General features: G+C 41.3%; 1 protein-coding gene across 8 annotated transcripts in view; it reads right to left on the reverse strand.

Annotated features, from left to right (window-relative positions):
* Nucleotides 1–18,579, reverse strand: part of adgrl3.1 (adhesion G protein-coupled receptor L3.1) — an 87,255-nt gene that overhangs the window by 28,703 nt on the left and 39,973 nt on the right. For 7 of the 8 annotated variants that reach the window (XM_086295933.1, XM_086295932.1, XM_086295931.1 and 4 more), the window contains 5 exons: nucleotides 13,512–13,925; nucleotides 13,083–13,186; nucleotides 12,162–12,347; nucleotides 10,558–10,596; nucleotides 3,572–3,755 (listed from right to left, as the gene is read on the reverse strand). In XM_086295933.1, coding sequence (XP_086152059.1) covers nucleotides 3,572–3,755; nucleotides 10,558–10,596; nucleotides 12,162–12,347; nucleotides 13,083–13,186; nucleotides 13,512–13,925 — 927 coding nt within the window. The remainder of the gene's footprint in view (nucleotides 1–3,571; nucleotides 3,756–10,557; nucleotides 10,597–12,161; nucleotides 12,348–13,082; nucleotides 13,187–13,511; nucleotides 13,926–18,579) is intronic. The other variant, XM_086295925.1, reaches the window with a different exon arrangement.

Raw genomic sequence — 18,579 nt, forward strand, 5'->3', positions numbered from 1 at the left:
AACACAAGGACATCTCTGATGGAGATGAAGGTAAAAATGGGAGGCAGGGTGGGATAAAAGGTGGAAAAGGCAGACAGACGAAGAGGTCGTGGAGGAGTGGTTTAGAGAGGTAAAAAAGAGGGTAATCAGAGGAGCCGAATGGATGAGATAAGCAGATACACTTAAAGGAGAGGACTGGAGTAGAAATAGAAAGAAGACTATGTTCTCTCTCAGGCATATGATAGATAAGGCTTTACAGACAAGAGATACTAACGTATAGAAACGAGCAAATGGAGGATGAGTGAGGAAGATGGACATGAGCATAGACGTGGGTATGCATAAAGAAAGAGGAACATTGGCTGAGACACCCCCCACCCCCACCACCACTTCCACATGAGCTACGTCGACCCACCCACACGCATGCATACACATGTACACACGCATCCACACCCACACACATCAGCGGGGTATCAAAACACGCTGAGTCTAATCTAATTAAAGCATCCTTGTCAAGACAATCCTCCTCCTAAGAAACACACTTGTTCATTATCGTTATCACACGCGCACGCTGTTACCGCTGCGTTATCCTTTCAAATCACTGTTTTGGTTCTAATAATAACACTATTTATTCATCTGCTCAATACAGTGGCTCATAGTCGCACGCACACAATCTAACACAATAATATCACTTACAGTAGCTGCTGTGGCTCCTTTAAAATGCGTCAAATAATTTATTCTTGTCACTCACTCTCATCTCAAAGACTTGAGAAAAGAAAAAAAAAGGAGGAGGGAGCTTAAAAAGTGCACGGGAGAGAGCGGAGGAGAAAAGACTCAGAGAGAGCAGTGAGGATGAAGGGAGAGAACGAGAGAAATGACAGGCTGGTTATGAATAAAGGGGAGAGATAATCATGGTGGATCTGCCCACTGGATTAGCTGCGAGGGAAGATTAACAACACAAAAAAAGCAGAAATTTTGCAGGAAAAAGATCACTTCCTGTTTTTTAAGTTCCTCGGAGAGGCAGTAGCCTACATCTCCACGACTGTTTACGTAATCACATTTATTTAGTGTGATCAGGAGAGAAAGGAAACACTGGAGGAGATGCAAGTTTGAAATTATGCAAGGTGAAACTGTGTAGGATGTCAGTTGTTGAAATGGACTGTTGTACTTAAACTTAAGCGAGAACATAAAGTCGTGTTGTGAGGAGTGACTTTGAGGAATCTTAACGGTCTTTGATTGGAAATGCAGTGATTTTATCATCATTATCTGTGACTGAAATAGCTGTAATTTCATTGCCTACTGATGTGAAAGTGAGCAAAAAGACCCCTCAGAGCATCATTTGACATTCCACCACCGCCGCCGCCCTCAAGCACACGCTCATCCAGTCTTCCTTCTTATTTCGTTATCATCTTTATTTCTTCCTCCTCCATGGCTTTTTATCTCTGAATGAGTAACATACAGACTTGGTGAATGTTGGTAATGGGGGAATGGTGCGGAGGAAATGTTAAAAAAAATGAAATTGGGTGGAGGGGCGGGGGAGTGTAAACAAGAGGATAACCAAGGGAAACATAACAGATTGCAACTCGCTGATCTGAGCAAAGATGAAACGATGCCTCTAAGTACATACTCCATGTAAAGAAATGAAAATCAAAAACATTTTTTACTCTCCATTAAAACGCGCTTATTCCAAGGTTTGATAATGAGATAAGAGAAAAGAATATGAGAGAAAAAGAGAAGAGAAAGGGGGAAAGTGATGGACACAATGCTATAATAACTATCTGTGTTCTGTTTTTGTCAATTCTGTCTGCAAGTTCAGCAAAGAAAAATATATGGAAACCAATTCATCTCTGCATTGAAGTCAATATTTTTCAATGAGATTTTCACGTTGATGTCTTCACCATGACCTAAAGCTAGCATGCAAAGCTGTATGCATTCTGTTGTACATGATGCTCTGTATCAAAATATTTAGACATTCAAAAATATATTTAATCTCTTGCAAAGGAAATGCATACTAGGAGCTTTAGCAGCCCAACAGGTATAAGACTGTAGTGCCCTTTTGTGCACAGAATTGTAATTGCTTTGCTGGAATTAATAATATATGTGTACACAGTCTACTTACAGTATTAAGAGGATTAAGCACTATAACAGTGGGATCAGTGTAACAGGTTGTTATGCTTAGTCCAGTCACATAGTCACATATCAGTGATACCATTTTGAGTCTTCAAGGAGTCCCTCAACACTCAGTGTCCCAAAATTCTGACACAAAATTCAGTGTTGTTTAAGCACTTTTTTAGCATAATGGCTACTATCCTAGAAAAAGAAAGTGTGCACTGTTGTTTACCCTTTTTATCACTGCAGAAAGCAGTACTTCAGAGTTCATATACTATGTGATATGTTTATGTTTAGCACATTTATTGACTGTAAAGCCTGCCATGTTTTTTTATTACGTGTTTTTTGTTTGTTTTCTGTGATCGGACATTTACAGAATAGAAACCTAATGTTATTAGATTAATATTTTTTTTCCTTTGACTGTATTAATTCACATCAACATTAACTTGTTCAAGTATTCATGCAATCTTTTGTCTCAAAACTCTAAGAAATAACACACATTTTGTTAACATCAGTCAGCCAAAACATCAAAACCTGGATGCAAACAGACAGGTGAAGTGAATAATCTGCCACCTTGTTAAAATACTACTCTGGCTATTCTCCTCTGGTATTAGCAAGGCATTTTTGCTCTAAGAACCTTGGGCCCTGATAATTAGATTTTATGATTTTTTATTTTCATACGTACAACTACTGTTACAAAGGAAATGTTCTGCAGTGGCCATGATACTCCATGATACACAGAAGGACAGTGCAACACAACAAATCACAAAAACTGCTCAGCAACAGAGCCGCAGTCATTGTCAAACATCCCAAATCACAATACAACAGCATCACAGCAATCCGCAGGGCCCAACGGATCTGCTGCGAACATCCCAGCAGATCCCAGCTGTATCCATGCCCCGAAGGGGCCGAACTGTTTTGGCAGTATAAGAGCAAACAAGGATGTGGTTTTTATGTCATAGCTGAACAGTATACGTTCATTAAGTGAAGGAAGATGCCATCTTTTGACATAATGTGAAGCTAGATACTAAGCTTTGCCTCTAATCTGTATTATGAAACATAGATCTCAGACATTGGGTTTGATAATGCCTGCTGTCAATGTTGCCTCTTACTATGATATTACATCATGTTCTTAGATCTTCAGCAGACTGAGCTCTTTCATGTTATTATAATTTCTGCAAGAGGAAAAAACAAAAAAGAAGAAAAAACAGTGAAATCTAACAATTTCTTTCTAAAAAAAAAACAAAACAAGTTATTTCTTCTAAATACTTTGTATTTAGGTAAAGACGATGAGCAAATACTTTTGTTCCAGTCAAATCCTGCTTTGACCTTGTCCAAGCACCAAAACCTAAGACTTGACTGGCTCCCTCAACTCTTATGACCCACTGTAAGAGTTGGAGGTCTGACTACAGGCTATCTCAATCGTCAGCGCTCACAAGGTCCAACTGAGTTTAGAGGACAGGAAGGATCCTAACAATGTACTCACGGATGTAGTCATTAGTCTCCTGCACAGTGTCAGTCTTCAGGAGGTTGTCAGCCAACATAAAAGCCCCGGTCTCCACGGTGTCGAGGAGCAGGGTAGCCGAATGAAGCTGCTCACTGGTGGGCAGTTCTCGCCATGCTTTCTCAGCTCGTGGATGCAACAAATTATTCACGGTCTCCACCATGGCCTGGGGCAGCAGCAGAGACACAGAGGTCACAAAGAGGAAATGAACATATTTACCACTTATTTATTAAAGGAATGCAAATCCACTCGTAGTGCAAATAACACTGCTACACACCAACTACTGAAGTCAGCTGAATGCATCAGCGAGAATGCAGTTGATTTTCATTTATCATGTTAATAAATCATGATAATCAAGACCAAAAAACTGTTAGCAATGCAAATGTGGCATTCCCATGCAGACACAACAAAGACAAAAACAGTTATTAAATCTAAAGTACATCTTCAAAGTTGAACTCTACACTTTTTAATGTTTATTACACCCTTTTCTTCTCTTTGTGTGAGGATGCTGTGATAGAAAAGCCATCACAGATGTTATGAAAATCAAGCTAAGCTAATTAGCTGATTGCAATCACCATGTGTCGACACCCCCAAACCGGGTTCAGTTTCTTTCTCCCTTTCTGCATTTTCTTTTTTTCACCCAAAGTCTTATCTTCAAGTTTGAAAACTTGTGCTTGAGGGTCTGAGAAGAAATTAGAGTTTTATCAGATAATGCCTGCTGGGTCATATCCAGCTGTGCAGAACGGGTTTGAATCCAAAAATATGACCAAATTAAACGGAAAAGTGTTGGCTCACATAGATGAAATGTTCCCCATAAAACAATGCTTATTTTGTCTCCAGCTCATACTTTTTTTTTGTTATGCTTTTAAGAGTTCACCTCCTTATTTTCAGACATGAACGCCACACATACAGCGCAGACACGCACACACATCTTAGAAGACTCTGGGAGAGATAAAGAAACAAAAGAGAAAAGAGAGCTGGAGCAGAGGTGGATAGGAAGGGGAGGGCCATGTGAGAGTGATAAAACAGTCCAGTGAGTCCATGGTGACAGGCCTCCACTGGGAACAAGAGAGGTGGAAAAGCGACTACGGGTACTATCAAACACACACACCTCACACTCTGGTCTGTCTCTTTATTTTCTCTTTCGCTCGCTCTGTAAACCAGCCTTTCTGCAAAGAAACCCCTCGCTCTGCCTTCACTCTTTCAATGCTCCTCTCTCTTGAGAAGCGTGGATGGCAAAGTGGGAAAAGTAACACAGGTGCGATTATACAAGCTAAGGGGGACTTCAGCGGGGAATTGCAAGGGCAGGGAGGAAGAGTGAAAGACATCAGTTTATTGGCATTCACACATCCAGCGTTTGACTTCCTTTTTGTCCCTTTCACTCAGGGTTAAGGAGAAGTGAGGGAGCAGGAAGGAGGAGAGGAGACAGAAGCAGTAAACGATGTGTTTTGTGTGCGCGGTGGATAAGTAAAGCCTAAAGAAACAGTGGAGATGATGACTCATGCGAGTGTTGATGGCATGCGCTACAAAACACTTGCCTTTTTGAATATAAACTAATCCTACCTGTTGTTTCTTTATCCACGTGTAGTTACAGTATATCTCACGCAAGAAAAACTGGTGCTTAGCCAACAAACTAATATGATAATATTATGTCCTCTTTTAGCACTAGCAGTTAATTAGCTGGGATGCATATTGAATGAGTTTGGGAGGGCTACATGTAAACAAGAACTAATTAATCCACTGCTTCGGCAAACAACCAGAATAAGCAGGAGAGGATATGCAGCACACACGCAAAACATACAAACCAGTATCCAAAAGAAAAAAAGTTGGTTCACTGTGTAAAACGCAAATAAAAACAGAATGTAATAATTTGCAGATCACTTCAAATCTGTATTTAATTTAAAGTAACACAAAGAGAACATGTTAAATATTGGAGCTGAAAACGTTTCATGATGTTCTTTTTAAAAAAATAAATACTCATTTTGAATGTCAACAACTAGTAAAAAAAAAAATGGACGAGAGCAAAAGAAGACAGGAAATGTGAAACATCTTGCAGCTGATCAGGTTTATGAGTAACACGATTAGGCAAAAAAAAGTGCCCTAGAGAATAAGACAGGATGTATTAAGACTTTTTTTTTTTTAAGGGAAGGCCAATTCAGCAAAACAAAAACTTGAAAAATACAACAAAGGAGGATCTGAATCGTGAGGTAGCAGAAATAATTTATCAAGCAAGACAGGCAAACGTTTTATTTTCAAAGCAGGTACTGCTTTTGTCATTTCCCAAATGTTTACAGTGTTAAGAACAAGCGATTTAACAATGCTAAATTGGTGACATCAAATAAAAATTGAACCTATATATAACAAAAACTAAATACATTTTTTAGACTCAACCATTGTCACGCTGTCTTGCAAATCGTTTGATTCACATTGTGCACGTCATCTGTGTAAACCAGCAAATGTATTTCTATATCCACTCATTGATACTTTGACAAGAAACTACAAGCTTCAGTTCCTTTCAAAGAGAAATTTCTTAGTTATTTTGCCCATTAATTCCCATTAGTTATGAAATCCACATTTAAGACATTAAAGTATTAAAATCTGGTACCAACCAGATGGGGAAAAACACCAGCAGTCAACTAAATGATTATGATGCTGATTATAATCAAGCTAATACCGAGACGATTAACTCGTTGTCAGCAAGTAGTTCAATAATCAATGAATCATTCGAGCCATTTTTTGAAGCAAAACATTCTTTGGTTTCAGCTTTTCAGTTTTTCACACTTGTACACTTTTCTAACATTTTAAAATGTTATTAGTTTGTTAATTAAATGATTAATCTTAAAATTGTTGGATACTTGCAAATATCGACAGATAGACCCTTCAAACATCTCTCAGTGATTAGACTCTTCCTTTTTGGAGAGCATATCTAAAACAGCAGTGACAAAAATGTTAAAAATGCATGTGCATTGTGCAAACAAAAATCAGAAGCACTTCTATCTTACACTAAGCATTGTGGTCATAGCTAAAGCAGGAAGTTTTCTTTCCCGAGTGTATTCTTCCCGCTCCATCTGACTTCTTTTTAGGGATACTGCCATGATCTGCAACAAACTACCTTAGCATATCCATAGAAACGATATTTGAAATTTCATGCATCAATCCATCCATTTTCTTATTTAACCTCCTGAGACCCGAACTCTTTCATGGCATGCATTTTCAATTTCTCTTTGCTATTTGGGCTGATTGGGACCTGATGAATGTAAAAACAAAGAATTACCAGATTTTTTTTTTTTAACCTGATTTTGTCTCTGAGAAAAATGAGATCCACATATGAGGACATTCGTTTTATATTTTGATAGAACAGTGCCAGCATAATGTCCTCGTAAGTGGACATCAGGCCCTTGCAGAGCAAAATGTAGTATTTTGGTCTAGACAATCCAAAATGTGATGTCCACATATGTGGACGCCAGGTCCTAGGAGGTTAATAACTTTGTTAGTTATTTCTGTGATTGATTTTATACTTTGCTATTTACTTTTGCCTATTTGTATTATTTTCTATCGCATCTGTTGTTGGGTAAGAGTCGGGGTACACCCGGAACAGGCAGGGCGAGCACAGAGGAGTCAGTCACACTCACATTCACACATTCACACCGATTTAGAATCACAGATTAACCTTAGGATATCATTGGACTGTGGACGAAAGCCAGAATAGCTGGAGAGAACCCATGGAGGCACAGGTGAAAACATACCGTCCCCACAGAAAGGCCCCAGCTTGGATTTAAACCCATTACATTCTTGCTGTGAGGTGACAGTGCTAACCACCACACTGCTGTGCTGCCCCGGCAGCAAAACCATGCAATGAAGTTTGTTTACAATCAGAATTTTATGTGATCTGTGCTTTATGAGAAAAGGATTTTTAACTTCTTCAGCTGCCTTATTGTCGCATCGAGTGTGGGAACGTGTATGTGCATATCTCATAAATATATGGTGTAGAAACATATTAAAAGGGACTGAGATACATGCTGCATGTAACGTATGTGTTCTCATGGCTGTGTGTTCAGTTGAGTGTGTGCACAAGTAGCTAAGAGAAGACTTGTAGTGCATCATTCTGCTCCACTTGCTGTACAGTAGCCGAACAGGCAAAGAGAGATGCTCAGTGGAGAGGATGTCCTGTAGACATGGCAGATATGAATGCAATGGCGCAGCTTTTCATTCATTCACGCGACTGGTGCTTCTCCCAACCGCTCACTTTGATGTGTTTCAGATAACCCCATTTTTCTACTCTCATTAAACTTTCCATTGCTTTTTATTGAACTTTTGATTATCGTGCATTTTCAATTTCATATAATTTTTTTTTCAATGAAATTTAATTTAATTCGCTGGCACCGAGATTATATCTGAAGAGGAGAAAGATAGGTAAGGAGAAGAAGGGGTATGATTTCCTTGAGGTCCAGACATCTCAGCATCAGAAAGTCAGAGATAGAATATATGCTTGGGTGCGCGCGTGTGCGTGCGTGTGCGCGCCTGTAAGCTCTGGTGACATTTCTATCCGCACAAGTATAAGGACTTGAGGGCTAAAATAGAGACAGGTTTTTTTAGGGGTCTTCAAAGAGGGGAGAGACTCTGCAGAGACAGATAAGAGTGTCATTCGTTTGTGTGTGTATGAGTGAATGTGTGCGTGTGTGAGGCCACGTATTTGCAGGGTAGGCGAGTGCATGCGTGCACACATATACACAGCACGCATGAACGTACTCACATGCACACACCAGTAAATGGGGCAGAAGCGAAATGCTTTGAAGCGTTGGGGTAATCCAGCGTAAACAGCAGCAGCAAGACAGACTAGAGCTGGGTTGGTCTCCTACTCCGAGCTACACAAGGGGATCGCGAGCACACGCTCGAGCGCGTGCACGTGGATGTACAGTATGTGCACACTCATGCACGGTAACTTGTAACCTGAAAGAGTTAGGACGTCTTGAAGCACGGAAAGATGTGAGACTAGAGAAAAGAATGGAATTTTTCTTTTTCCCCTTTTACTCGCTTGGATGAGCTCTGAGAAGGTGCATGTTTTGAAAATGTTTTCATCAGAGAAGCAGGCTTATCTGTCAGTTGTTGTTTGAGTTTGTCTTCCCTGACAGGATGAGTTTGCAGCTAAATCAGGCTTTAAATTCACAGCATGCCATGTTCTGACCTGCCATCCATAAATGGAGGGCAAATTAGACATTGTCATTGAGCATCGCTGTCTTCTCACTGCCCCCTTCATTGTTTGGGGTTTGTTTTTTTTTCTCTTTTCCTCACATTGCTGTTTCTGTAACTCTCTTCTCTTTTTCTGTTTAATTTCTGGTCCCTCCTTCCCTGTTTCTCATTTCCCTTCTACCTTACAGACTCTACCCCCCTCCATCAATCCACCCTAAAGCATCAAAGCCTCTCCACACCACCAACTTCATCATGAATAAATTGCCAATTTAGTATACATGAAACGAGTCCCCAGTTCCCCAAACGAAGTGAGAGAGGAGGAGAGATGGAGTGTGAGAGTGAGAGCGGAGGAGAAAGAGCGACAGAGAGAGAAAGAAAAGGAGAGAGAGAATTCAATTATTTTTTGTCTCTATTAAGAACCCAAACCTCCTGCCCACTCTCCTCACTTGGCAATTAGTGCTGTAGATAATTAACGAGAAGAGGGCAGCACCACACCACATCCCTAATCACGCGCATTTCTATCTGGCAGAGTAAGGGACTGTTGGTATAATTTTGTTTCACATTACTAAGGCTAATTATATAATCGATCACTCCCAGCCCCCTGCAGAACCCAAAGTGTGTGGTGGTTTTGATTTTAACCTGTAACAAGTTGTCTAAATGGTGCCGCTCTCTGAAACATGGCACTTACATTGGATTAAGGAGACACATCAAAAAGTCTGACGGTTGTGATGTGACAGCACAAGATCATTGTTGAAAATATATTTATATATTGCGTGTGTGTGCGTGCGTGTGTGAGTTGTGTGTGTCAGCTTGCATATAGTCCTAAACCATGTTCTGTGATGTGACATTGCTGACTGGTGCTGACGTTAAGACTTTTCAGGGGGAGAGTGGGAAAAAAGCCTGCATCAGGAGAAAAAGAGCTACCCCATCACTGGTGTGTGTGTGTGTGTGTGTGTGTGTGTGTGTGTGTGTGTGTGTGTGTTTGTCAGGGGTGCCGACAGAGAAAACGAGACTGCAGTCTATCTAGTCTACAGCTCATTGATGAGGAAGGTGGGGTCCTTTTGATGTTCTGAAAAGTGATTTTAGCTGACCAGAAACATGCCTAAATGATGGTAGATTGTTTTGTTAGCGGTGTCGGCCCATGGCGTCAACACATACAAACATCAATACAAGCAGACCAGCAATGAAAACATGAAATGAATACTGAGCCACAAACATAAAGCCTCTATTATTTCTAAGGCAGCGAGGCCGTGATCAACAAATATGCAACAGCATATCCATCATACTCAGTTCTTTCTTTCTGATGCACAGAGGGCATTTCATTGAATGGAGATGGATAGCGAGTCGTTTGGTTTCAGGCGGGCCTGTTTACAATTCTGCAGACAGAACTGCGAAATAGATGAGCTATTATTGATATTGATCATGGCCTCTTATCAGTACTATCGATTCTGACTGCAAGAAAAAAAAATTAAAGCTGAAAACAAAAGAATGTCAGCAAACCCTTTGAGGAGACTAAAACTTTACCGGGAGACACAAGTGGGTAGTCCCCCCTGTTAAAATGGCCGCCCTCTTCAAAGGGTTGGGTTGCAAACCACTGGACAAATGCTGCAGCGTAGAATTCGAATTCTACACTGCAGCATTGTAATGTGTGATCACATGTACACACGCAAACACAAAAGCTTGCTTGCTAGATTACATGCTGAGCGTTAAAAAGAAAAGAAAAACACGTGGGACTGTGGTGTGGCAAAGTAATCAACCATACCGGGAAACGGAAATACCTGTGCGAAAAACCTGCAGGACCTTTCTCTCTTCTGAAGCTGCAAATTCAAACAATTCAGCTGTTAGCGATATAACACCTCTCAATCATACACACGCGCAGACACACAAAGACAGTTACACCCACTTCATTACTACTGCATGAAAAAGGCTTTGATGGTTAAAATATATTGTTATTCTCCTCATTCGCCTCCTTTTGTCATTCCTTATACTCTAATTGCCTTTCATGCTTTTTCCCCTCTATTCTTCTTCTCCTCTTTTCTTCCAGATTGGCTTAATAATTTCCTCTGTTCCTCCATTTCCCCCCCCACTCATTCTGTGCATCTACTGTCAAGTGAATTGATGGCATTAATTACTGTGCCACTCGTGCGTCATTGGTCATATTTGATTTCCAAACAAATATTTGCATAATATGCTAGCGTATTACTCAGTTAGATTTATATGTAATTGGTCCATTATTGAAATCAGGAGGAACACTTTTCCTTTTCAATGGAGGGCTTTTTTCCTCTCTACATATCTAACAGTTAACAGGCCATTTGGTCAACAGCAAAACACAGATTAATTGATTCCACTTACACTTGCTGCAGTATGTATCGACTTCCCACATGTTAATGAATTACTTAGAGGAAGGAGAAGAGATTTAAAGTGTGTGATAGTGAGACAATAAGAGGTAAATGGGGAAAAGCGGAAGACAACACCGACAGAGGGACTCGGATGCTAAAGCTAAATAAAAAAGGCAGTGGCTGCCAAAGCGGTGGCAGCAGCTGTCAGTCCGGTGGCTAAACCCCGCCTATCACCGTTGACCTCAGCAGAGACAATCAAGAAACAGTCCAGCATCCACTCAATCAGTCAATTAGCCAGCCAAGCCAGCCAGTCAACCATTCCCCCGTGATTTAACACACTTTAATTGAATGCCTACATGCCTGCATGGCGCAGAACTAAATTTATCTACAGCCATAACAAAACAGATCCTTTGCATACTTGGAATCGAGTTTCCATTAACGTAATCCCAAAGTGAGCGCTCGAGCCTAATTGTCAACAACGTCTTCGGAGTTATAGCTCAAAGCCTGAAGTTCATTAGAACAACGAGCTACGGCGTAAAACATGTCCGTATGTTTTAATGAGAATAACTCCTCGTGGCCTGAGATGGACTTTTATTAAATTTGGGTCTTACTCTGAAAAGAGTTCAGGAACTATGCCAAAGACTAAAAGCAGTTATCTATCAGCCATAATGTCGAGCAAAACTTGTTACAAAGAGCCACACACAGAAGAAGATAAAATACTGTCTAAAAGCAGCTATTTATCATTTTGAAATCTACAGCTTTATGTATGGCTCTTCATCAAACTCTGCACGGAGAGACTTTCCTAACCCCTGAGAATGAGCGTAAGGCAAAAATACTAACAACTGTTGCTTTTCATCTTACTGTTAACATCAAAGACTCCCTCTATCTGCTCCCCTCTCTCTGTCTCCCTCGCTCTCAATTCTCTTTCTCTTAATTTACTTGCCTTTAAACTGCAAAACCCCTCTATCCTAACGCTTGCAAGAAAACGTCGATTTTATTCACTCACTCGCCCTACATTTACCTCTTATTTCTCAAGACAGTACCTTGGTGAGGCTGCGGGCAGCACTGTCCTTGCCCCCAGGGGTGAGATTTCTGAGTTGGACGTCCAGCAGTTCGACTAGTTGGACCATGGCCCGCACTGTAGATGGCACATCGCCAGGATGCAGAAGTCCTTTGGTCTGCTCTGCCAGTTCCCTGGCTACAATTGCTGCCGTCTCGCCCGACCGAAGCTGCATGTCAGAGTGGATGACAGGGTATGGGAAAGTCACAATGTGCAAGAAGAGATGGATGGCAGTAAAGAAAAAAAAACAAATAAAACAAAAAGGTGAGAAGTAAAGGGAAAGTTTGAGAAAGTAGAAAAAGTTTGTGAGGGCATTACAAGTACACAGTGAGACAGAGGAAAAGGCAACAACGGATGGAGAAGTAACAGGAGGGGGGAGGACAGATCGGCAGGGAAGAGATGTATGTGCAAAAGAGTGGAAGTTGAAAAAGACACAAGGAATAGAAAAAATAATACATTTGCAATATACTAAGCATATACTAAGCTAAGCATTATGTTATAGAGAGAACTCCTGTTTTAGCACCTCAGATTTTCTCTGTTTTGTCATAAAAAATGGGGCAGCAAAAGTATAAGTAAGTACCAAACGCATTTTCCATAAAAAAATGATGCACTGTATGTAAATAAGCCTATCATGAGGTCTGCTACCCTTTTAAGATAAGAGCCCACTGTGAATTAGGGATGCTATTGAACATTTCCTCTTTCCTACAGCTATGGCATATCCCTCAAATCTCTAACACGAGTTAGGGTTAACAAATGAGGATGGATACATGGCCTAAATCTTTCCCTGTGACCAGTGCCCCTTCATGTGTGAGAAAAATTGCTCCAGAACTATGTTCATCATGCGCTAAGCTTAAACTGGGGCTTGATAGGAGCCACGAGGTCTGGGGGTAGCTTTCAGACTTACTTTCTGCATGATGTGGTTGACCCAAGGTGACGTGCAATTGCTGAGGTCAGGGCCTTGGGTATCCCAGTGGCCCAAATGAGCTACGCACATGTATGTAGCCACGCCTGCAAGATAAGCAAAGGGGAGATAATATGACAGCGCTGACATTCACAAGGAGAAAGGAAGACTCTTGAGCTCCTTAGGGTTCGCTAAGCATTTTGTGTTTGCCTGTGTGTGTGTAATTGGTGAATCATTACTGATGTGTGTATTAACTGACCCAAACACGAATATTTGTCCTGACAAAGTGTTGTGTATGTGTGTGAGTGTTATATCATTTTTCCAATAATTACTTGGTAGGAGAAAAAACAAAAAAAAGTAATATATAGATTATCACACACACTGTTACCATGTATAACTGTTTATGCGATAGAAACTATTTGGCCTCCTTACCCAGTGTCCCTACAGGGCACGGCTGTTTGGCCGTCTGGCCCTGCTGTGTGCGAGGCCACGATATGTCGGCTGTCACTACTGGATTACAGAAGTCTTGAGGAGGGAGGATTGGGGGCTGTGGGGGTGCTGGAGGGACTTGCACTGGAGGGGATCGACCCCCAACTTTCTGATTGGTGTCAGGAATCTGATTGCTGTCAGATGATGAACCTCCAGGAGGAACCAGAATGGGCTGGCGGACAGTGGTGGTTGTTCGATACCGCTGACCAGGGGATGTAGTCAGTAGAGGCCTTGGAGTGGTGTAGGAGGGGGGAGACCGTGTGGTGGTGGCGGCACGGCTGGTAGATGAAGAGGAACCTCCCCCACCAATTGGTCCCCCTCCTCGGTTTGGGGGGATTATGGGAGGTGGGCGAAAGTCTAGGAGAGAGGAGACTGGTTAAATTCACAAAAACACACAAAGCATGAGTTCTTCAACGAAAAGCCAGAAGGAAAAATATGTGCTGTGCACATTTGTGGATCCCCACAGTATTAGATTACAGGTGGTTTTGTGAGCCCTGGAGGCTAGGGCTTACGCCTTCAAGGTTCATCCATGGGATAAAAAACATAAGATGTACAGTGTTAAAAGACCCATCCGTATTAGCACCAAATGATTCGAGCAATCAAATAAGCATAAATAATGTAGCAACGGACACAAACACATTGCAGGGATTTGTTTACACGGTGCCAAATAGCTTTGACAGGGAGTAGCTCATGTTTCTGATGACTTCCCAATGTTAGTGTTTCATCCTTGTCAGTGCGGTCATGCGCCAGATCTTTGTGGGGTCGTTTCCTACTATCGAGTCCTATTTATTACCATCAATTGCAGGACATGTTTCTAAACAGTTCAGCCAACAACACTTATAACAGAACAAACTTGAACGTGTGTGGCAAAGTTGGGTTTGTGAAAAAGTTTCAGTGTATAAACTGCAACTCTCCAGCTCAAAGCAAGACCAGTGATTGGTTTTTCCCTGCATCTGTGTTTCCTTTGGGGAAACTAATGGTTCTTGCTGCTTAACCTGGCAGAAAAAACATTCTTTCAGTGGCATGCATGATTCATAGCACTATGACATCACAAGAGGTAGGAAGGCCACTTAAATGCATACGGCACACTCTTCTATTGTCAATATTTAATTGTAAAGAGGTTCAATTATTCACATTGACCCTGTTTAGGGGACAGAAATAAAGAATGAATGAATGAGATGATGGGAAGCGTACAGTATATTGGTGAAGTGTCTGTGCCATTGTGGATGGAGAGGCTGTACCAGTCTGTCTCACTCTCTTTGCAAGATCAGTCTTGCACGATTAAAAAATGATATGAAGAAATGAACAATTTTTAAATTTGATTTACAGTTAAATACCGTACACTGGAGGAGACTAGTCTCTAAAGCTTAATTGTTACTTGCCTTTTACAAAAGCACAGATTAGTCTCATCCGCCGCACATTTACTATACAGCTGAGCATATTTGTATATGTAAAATATACACAAGAGCACTTTTTAGAAGATTGTAATTACAGACATCTGTCTATTAAGTTTACATATTCCACATTATGTGAGTTGCCTTGTCTCCAAACTACACTGTAATAATTTAATAATATTGCACTTTTGCACCTGGTATTTTTAGATTCAGCTACAACTTAGTTACTAAACAAAAATCAATAGAAGATTCTAAAAATGTGTTCTGGCTTCACCCTGCTATTCAAATCCCACAGTGTGTGACACGCAAACACACACAGCACAGATCACAAGGCAACTCAAATATGAACTCTTCAATTTCACGTTATGCTACTTTCTTCCACACAAATATGTATTTTCTAATAGTCAGCTTGTAGACTTTTTTTTTTTTTAACACACAAAGCAATGATAACCAAAAAGCTGTTTAGAGAAGACTGAGCTGCACGTGCCTTCAAACATTTCGTATTTCTGATTTCTGGTTAACAGGGTTCTTTAAAAATTTTCCGTTTAAAAAATAATAACAATAAGCTTAAAAACTGCCTTCGTGCTAAAATGATTGATTTCAAAATTTTCAGGAGACTTGTGTTTCTCATTGGTTTGCCTTAGGTCATAATACGTATTACACGGTGGTCACTGACACTGTAGGGTTGCAGATGTTTCACTGAAGACGTGCAAGTCTGACATGAGCCTAAATATAACTCCACACGTGTGTGTGTGTGGCAGCTGTTTAGCTCTTACTGATTTTAATTTCATATTAATTTTCCACTGATTTGAATTAGACAGCGAACCTACGCGATAGACGTAATAACAAGTGAAACAACCCATTAAGTTATAAATGGACTGTGGAAAAAATTAGCTTTACTTTTTGCATTGTTTTAATAAATGTTGTCTATTTTAATTTGTTCCTTGTTTTTGGGTAGGGGGGTTTGTTGGGTAGATGTGAGTGGAGAATAAAGTGCGAGTGTGTGGGTTGTTGTTGAATGGAGTGGGTGTTTACATTGTTTCCTGTGAACTAAAGTTGTCCCTTCCTGTGGTTCGGGCTGTGCTTCTCTCCATCATTCTGTCTTCCTCCCTTTCTGTCTGTCTGCTTGACTGACAGCCATCTTACATCCCGCTCCTCCTGTACGTTCTGTTCTGTTCCTTCACAACTCAATGGAGTGTTTCCGTACCTAAACTGTGCTGCTCCCCGTTCCTGAATCACTGCCGCCCTGCCTCATGCATTCTCCACGGAACATTGCCATCAATCATGCGTGGCGGCAGTGGCCTAGGGACTAGCTGTCAATCTGCGTGTGTTTGTATGAGTGTGTGTACTTATGAAGCAGAGACAGAGTATGTGTGTGTGCCTATCTGGACTCAAACGGGAAGCTCCATTAGGGCCTCTGCCACAACAATAGAAGAGTAATGGTGTGTGTGCATGTGTGCATGTGTGCATGTGTGCGTGTGCGTGACTGAGGTTGATGTCTGCTGTCATTCCAGTACAGGGCAGCAAACACACTGGCTGGCAGCTCCGGGTGAGGTAACACAAAAGTCTGCAAGCATCATAGGTAAGGGGCCACAGCACATCGCTCTCTATCTCTCTTCCTTCCTTCCTTTCTTCCTTCCTTCCTTCCTCAGCTGTTCTTTTAACATTTTTCACCCGATCTTATCTCTCACTCATAACTTTCTTCCACTATCTGAGACATCTTGTAGCCTTTCTCAGCACTACTTTAAATGTGCACTGCACTATGTTTTCTTATTTTTTTAGTTTTCTCCTCCTTTTCCTTGTTGTTTTGCAGCATTTTGGCTAAAAACGACATTCTAATGCTATGAATTCATCACCGCCATCACTCAGGATGCTGTGTAAGAGACCGTAGGGAACTATAGGAGCATGACATAACAGGTCCATGAAACATTTATGAAGAAAGAAGGCTAGAGGTTGCAGTTGTGGGGACTGACATATCTCCCCGCATCGAAACCGAGGGAACCTTGAGGAAATGTGCCGTGACAACTTCATGATGTCAGCTAACCTAAACACTATGCTCTTTGCCAAAACTGGTGCCACAAAAACACGCTGACAAATTTAGTACAAGCTCGTCACTTAAGGATTTTGCACGTATCTAAGCCTTGCACATGCTTGTGGGTGACATATTTTAACACATATATATTTTTAGGGCAAACCTGAGTCACTACCTTACCTGCCTTTGCTTACCAGGAGATGAAAAATGGCCATTGTGCAAAAGAAACAAGATTTTCTTCAGCGTCTTAAACTGACCAATTTGCTGAAGCCTGGTCTGCAATCGCTCCTTTTTTAAATTGAATTAACTTTCTATTTAATCAGTCATTCAAATAATACATATTTGTGCAACAATGCGATTACAGTTGCACTGATGAATAAGATCAAATAATTGCCGAGCTCTAATCTCATTCAATTCTACTGTGCAAACTCCATCTGATGAGGAAGCTCGCGTAATATAACTGAAAGCAACAGATCAGTTACTAATGGACCCAGTGGGCTCGTAGTTGTGCTCTCTGTTGCTTCCTCGGACAAGAATAAACACTTAATCTCAGAAGTGCCTGAAATGCATCTACACTTTCATGTCAATTGCCAAACTCCATCTGAAGAACATTTGGTATTCTATTCTATTCTACTCTATTTGTTTTTCTGACCTGTAGCAAGCCCAGGGGAAGGTGAGACAGAGACAATGGCAGGGTGGCAGTAAACTTGTTCCTGAAGTTGTCATCTGTCACCACACTGGAGGGGCCACAGAGATGCTGTCAGTCAGCCTGGGATGCTAGCACATGATCATCTGACATGCAGACAGGCACTGTGTTTGTGTTTGCGAGTGTGTTTGTGTGTGCCGTGATGTTTTTCTGTGTGGGTAAGACTGCCTGTCGCTGCCTCTGCTCTGTTGCAGAGAATGCTCTTGTTGACTTCTCACTTGGTAAACAGAGGGATCGTAAATCCACAACACAAAAGGTAGAAGGCAGGGAGGAGAGAGGAGAGGGAAAACGAACTTCCCCTGGCAAGTTTCCCACACTGTCAGAAAAAAAATGGCAGACAGGCGGCAAGAAGGAGGGGCAGAGTGAAACGGAAGCAAAGAGGTACTTGAATTAAGGGAGAAGTTTTGCAGAACTTGAATGAAGTGTCTATTACATTATCGAGAATGTGAGACGATTTAGTGAAAATCTACTGCATCCGTGCCCTCACACATGCAAACACTATTCTGAGCAGTGGGGAAGGATGAATCTAGAGGGGTAAAGGCAAAATGAATCTGACTGGGGGCCCAAACGCTTTCTAGGTTTGATGGTAGCACACGCGCTAAATGGAACTGCATACAACGATAACATGCCACCCCTATGGCTGAAGAGCACACACACACATAAAACCAGAGCTTGTGGCGAGTGGCTCAAGTCTGCTGATAAGACAGAATGGAGCACTTCAAAGTAGCGATACTTTCAAGATTAAAAACGAAAAAAACCACACATACACAAAAACAACCCCCACTAATAGAGCTTCACTCAAAATGGCTGCCAGGGACCCGCACCACGATCTACAGCTAATGCTTCACATGCAGACACATCCCTGCTCAGCCCTGTTGG

Source organism: Aulonocara sp. 'chitande type north' Nkhata Bay, linkage group LG6, assembly GCF_057382095.1.
Source record: "Aulonocara sp. 'chitande type north' Nkhata Bay isolate Kocher_YH1m ecotype deep benthic linkage group LG6, A_spYH_male_GT1.1, whole genome shotgun sequence".
NCBI classification, from domain to species: Eukaryota; Metazoa; Chordata; class Actinopteri; order Cichliformes; family Cichlidae; genus Aulonocara; species Aulonocara sp. 'chitande type north' Nkhata Bay.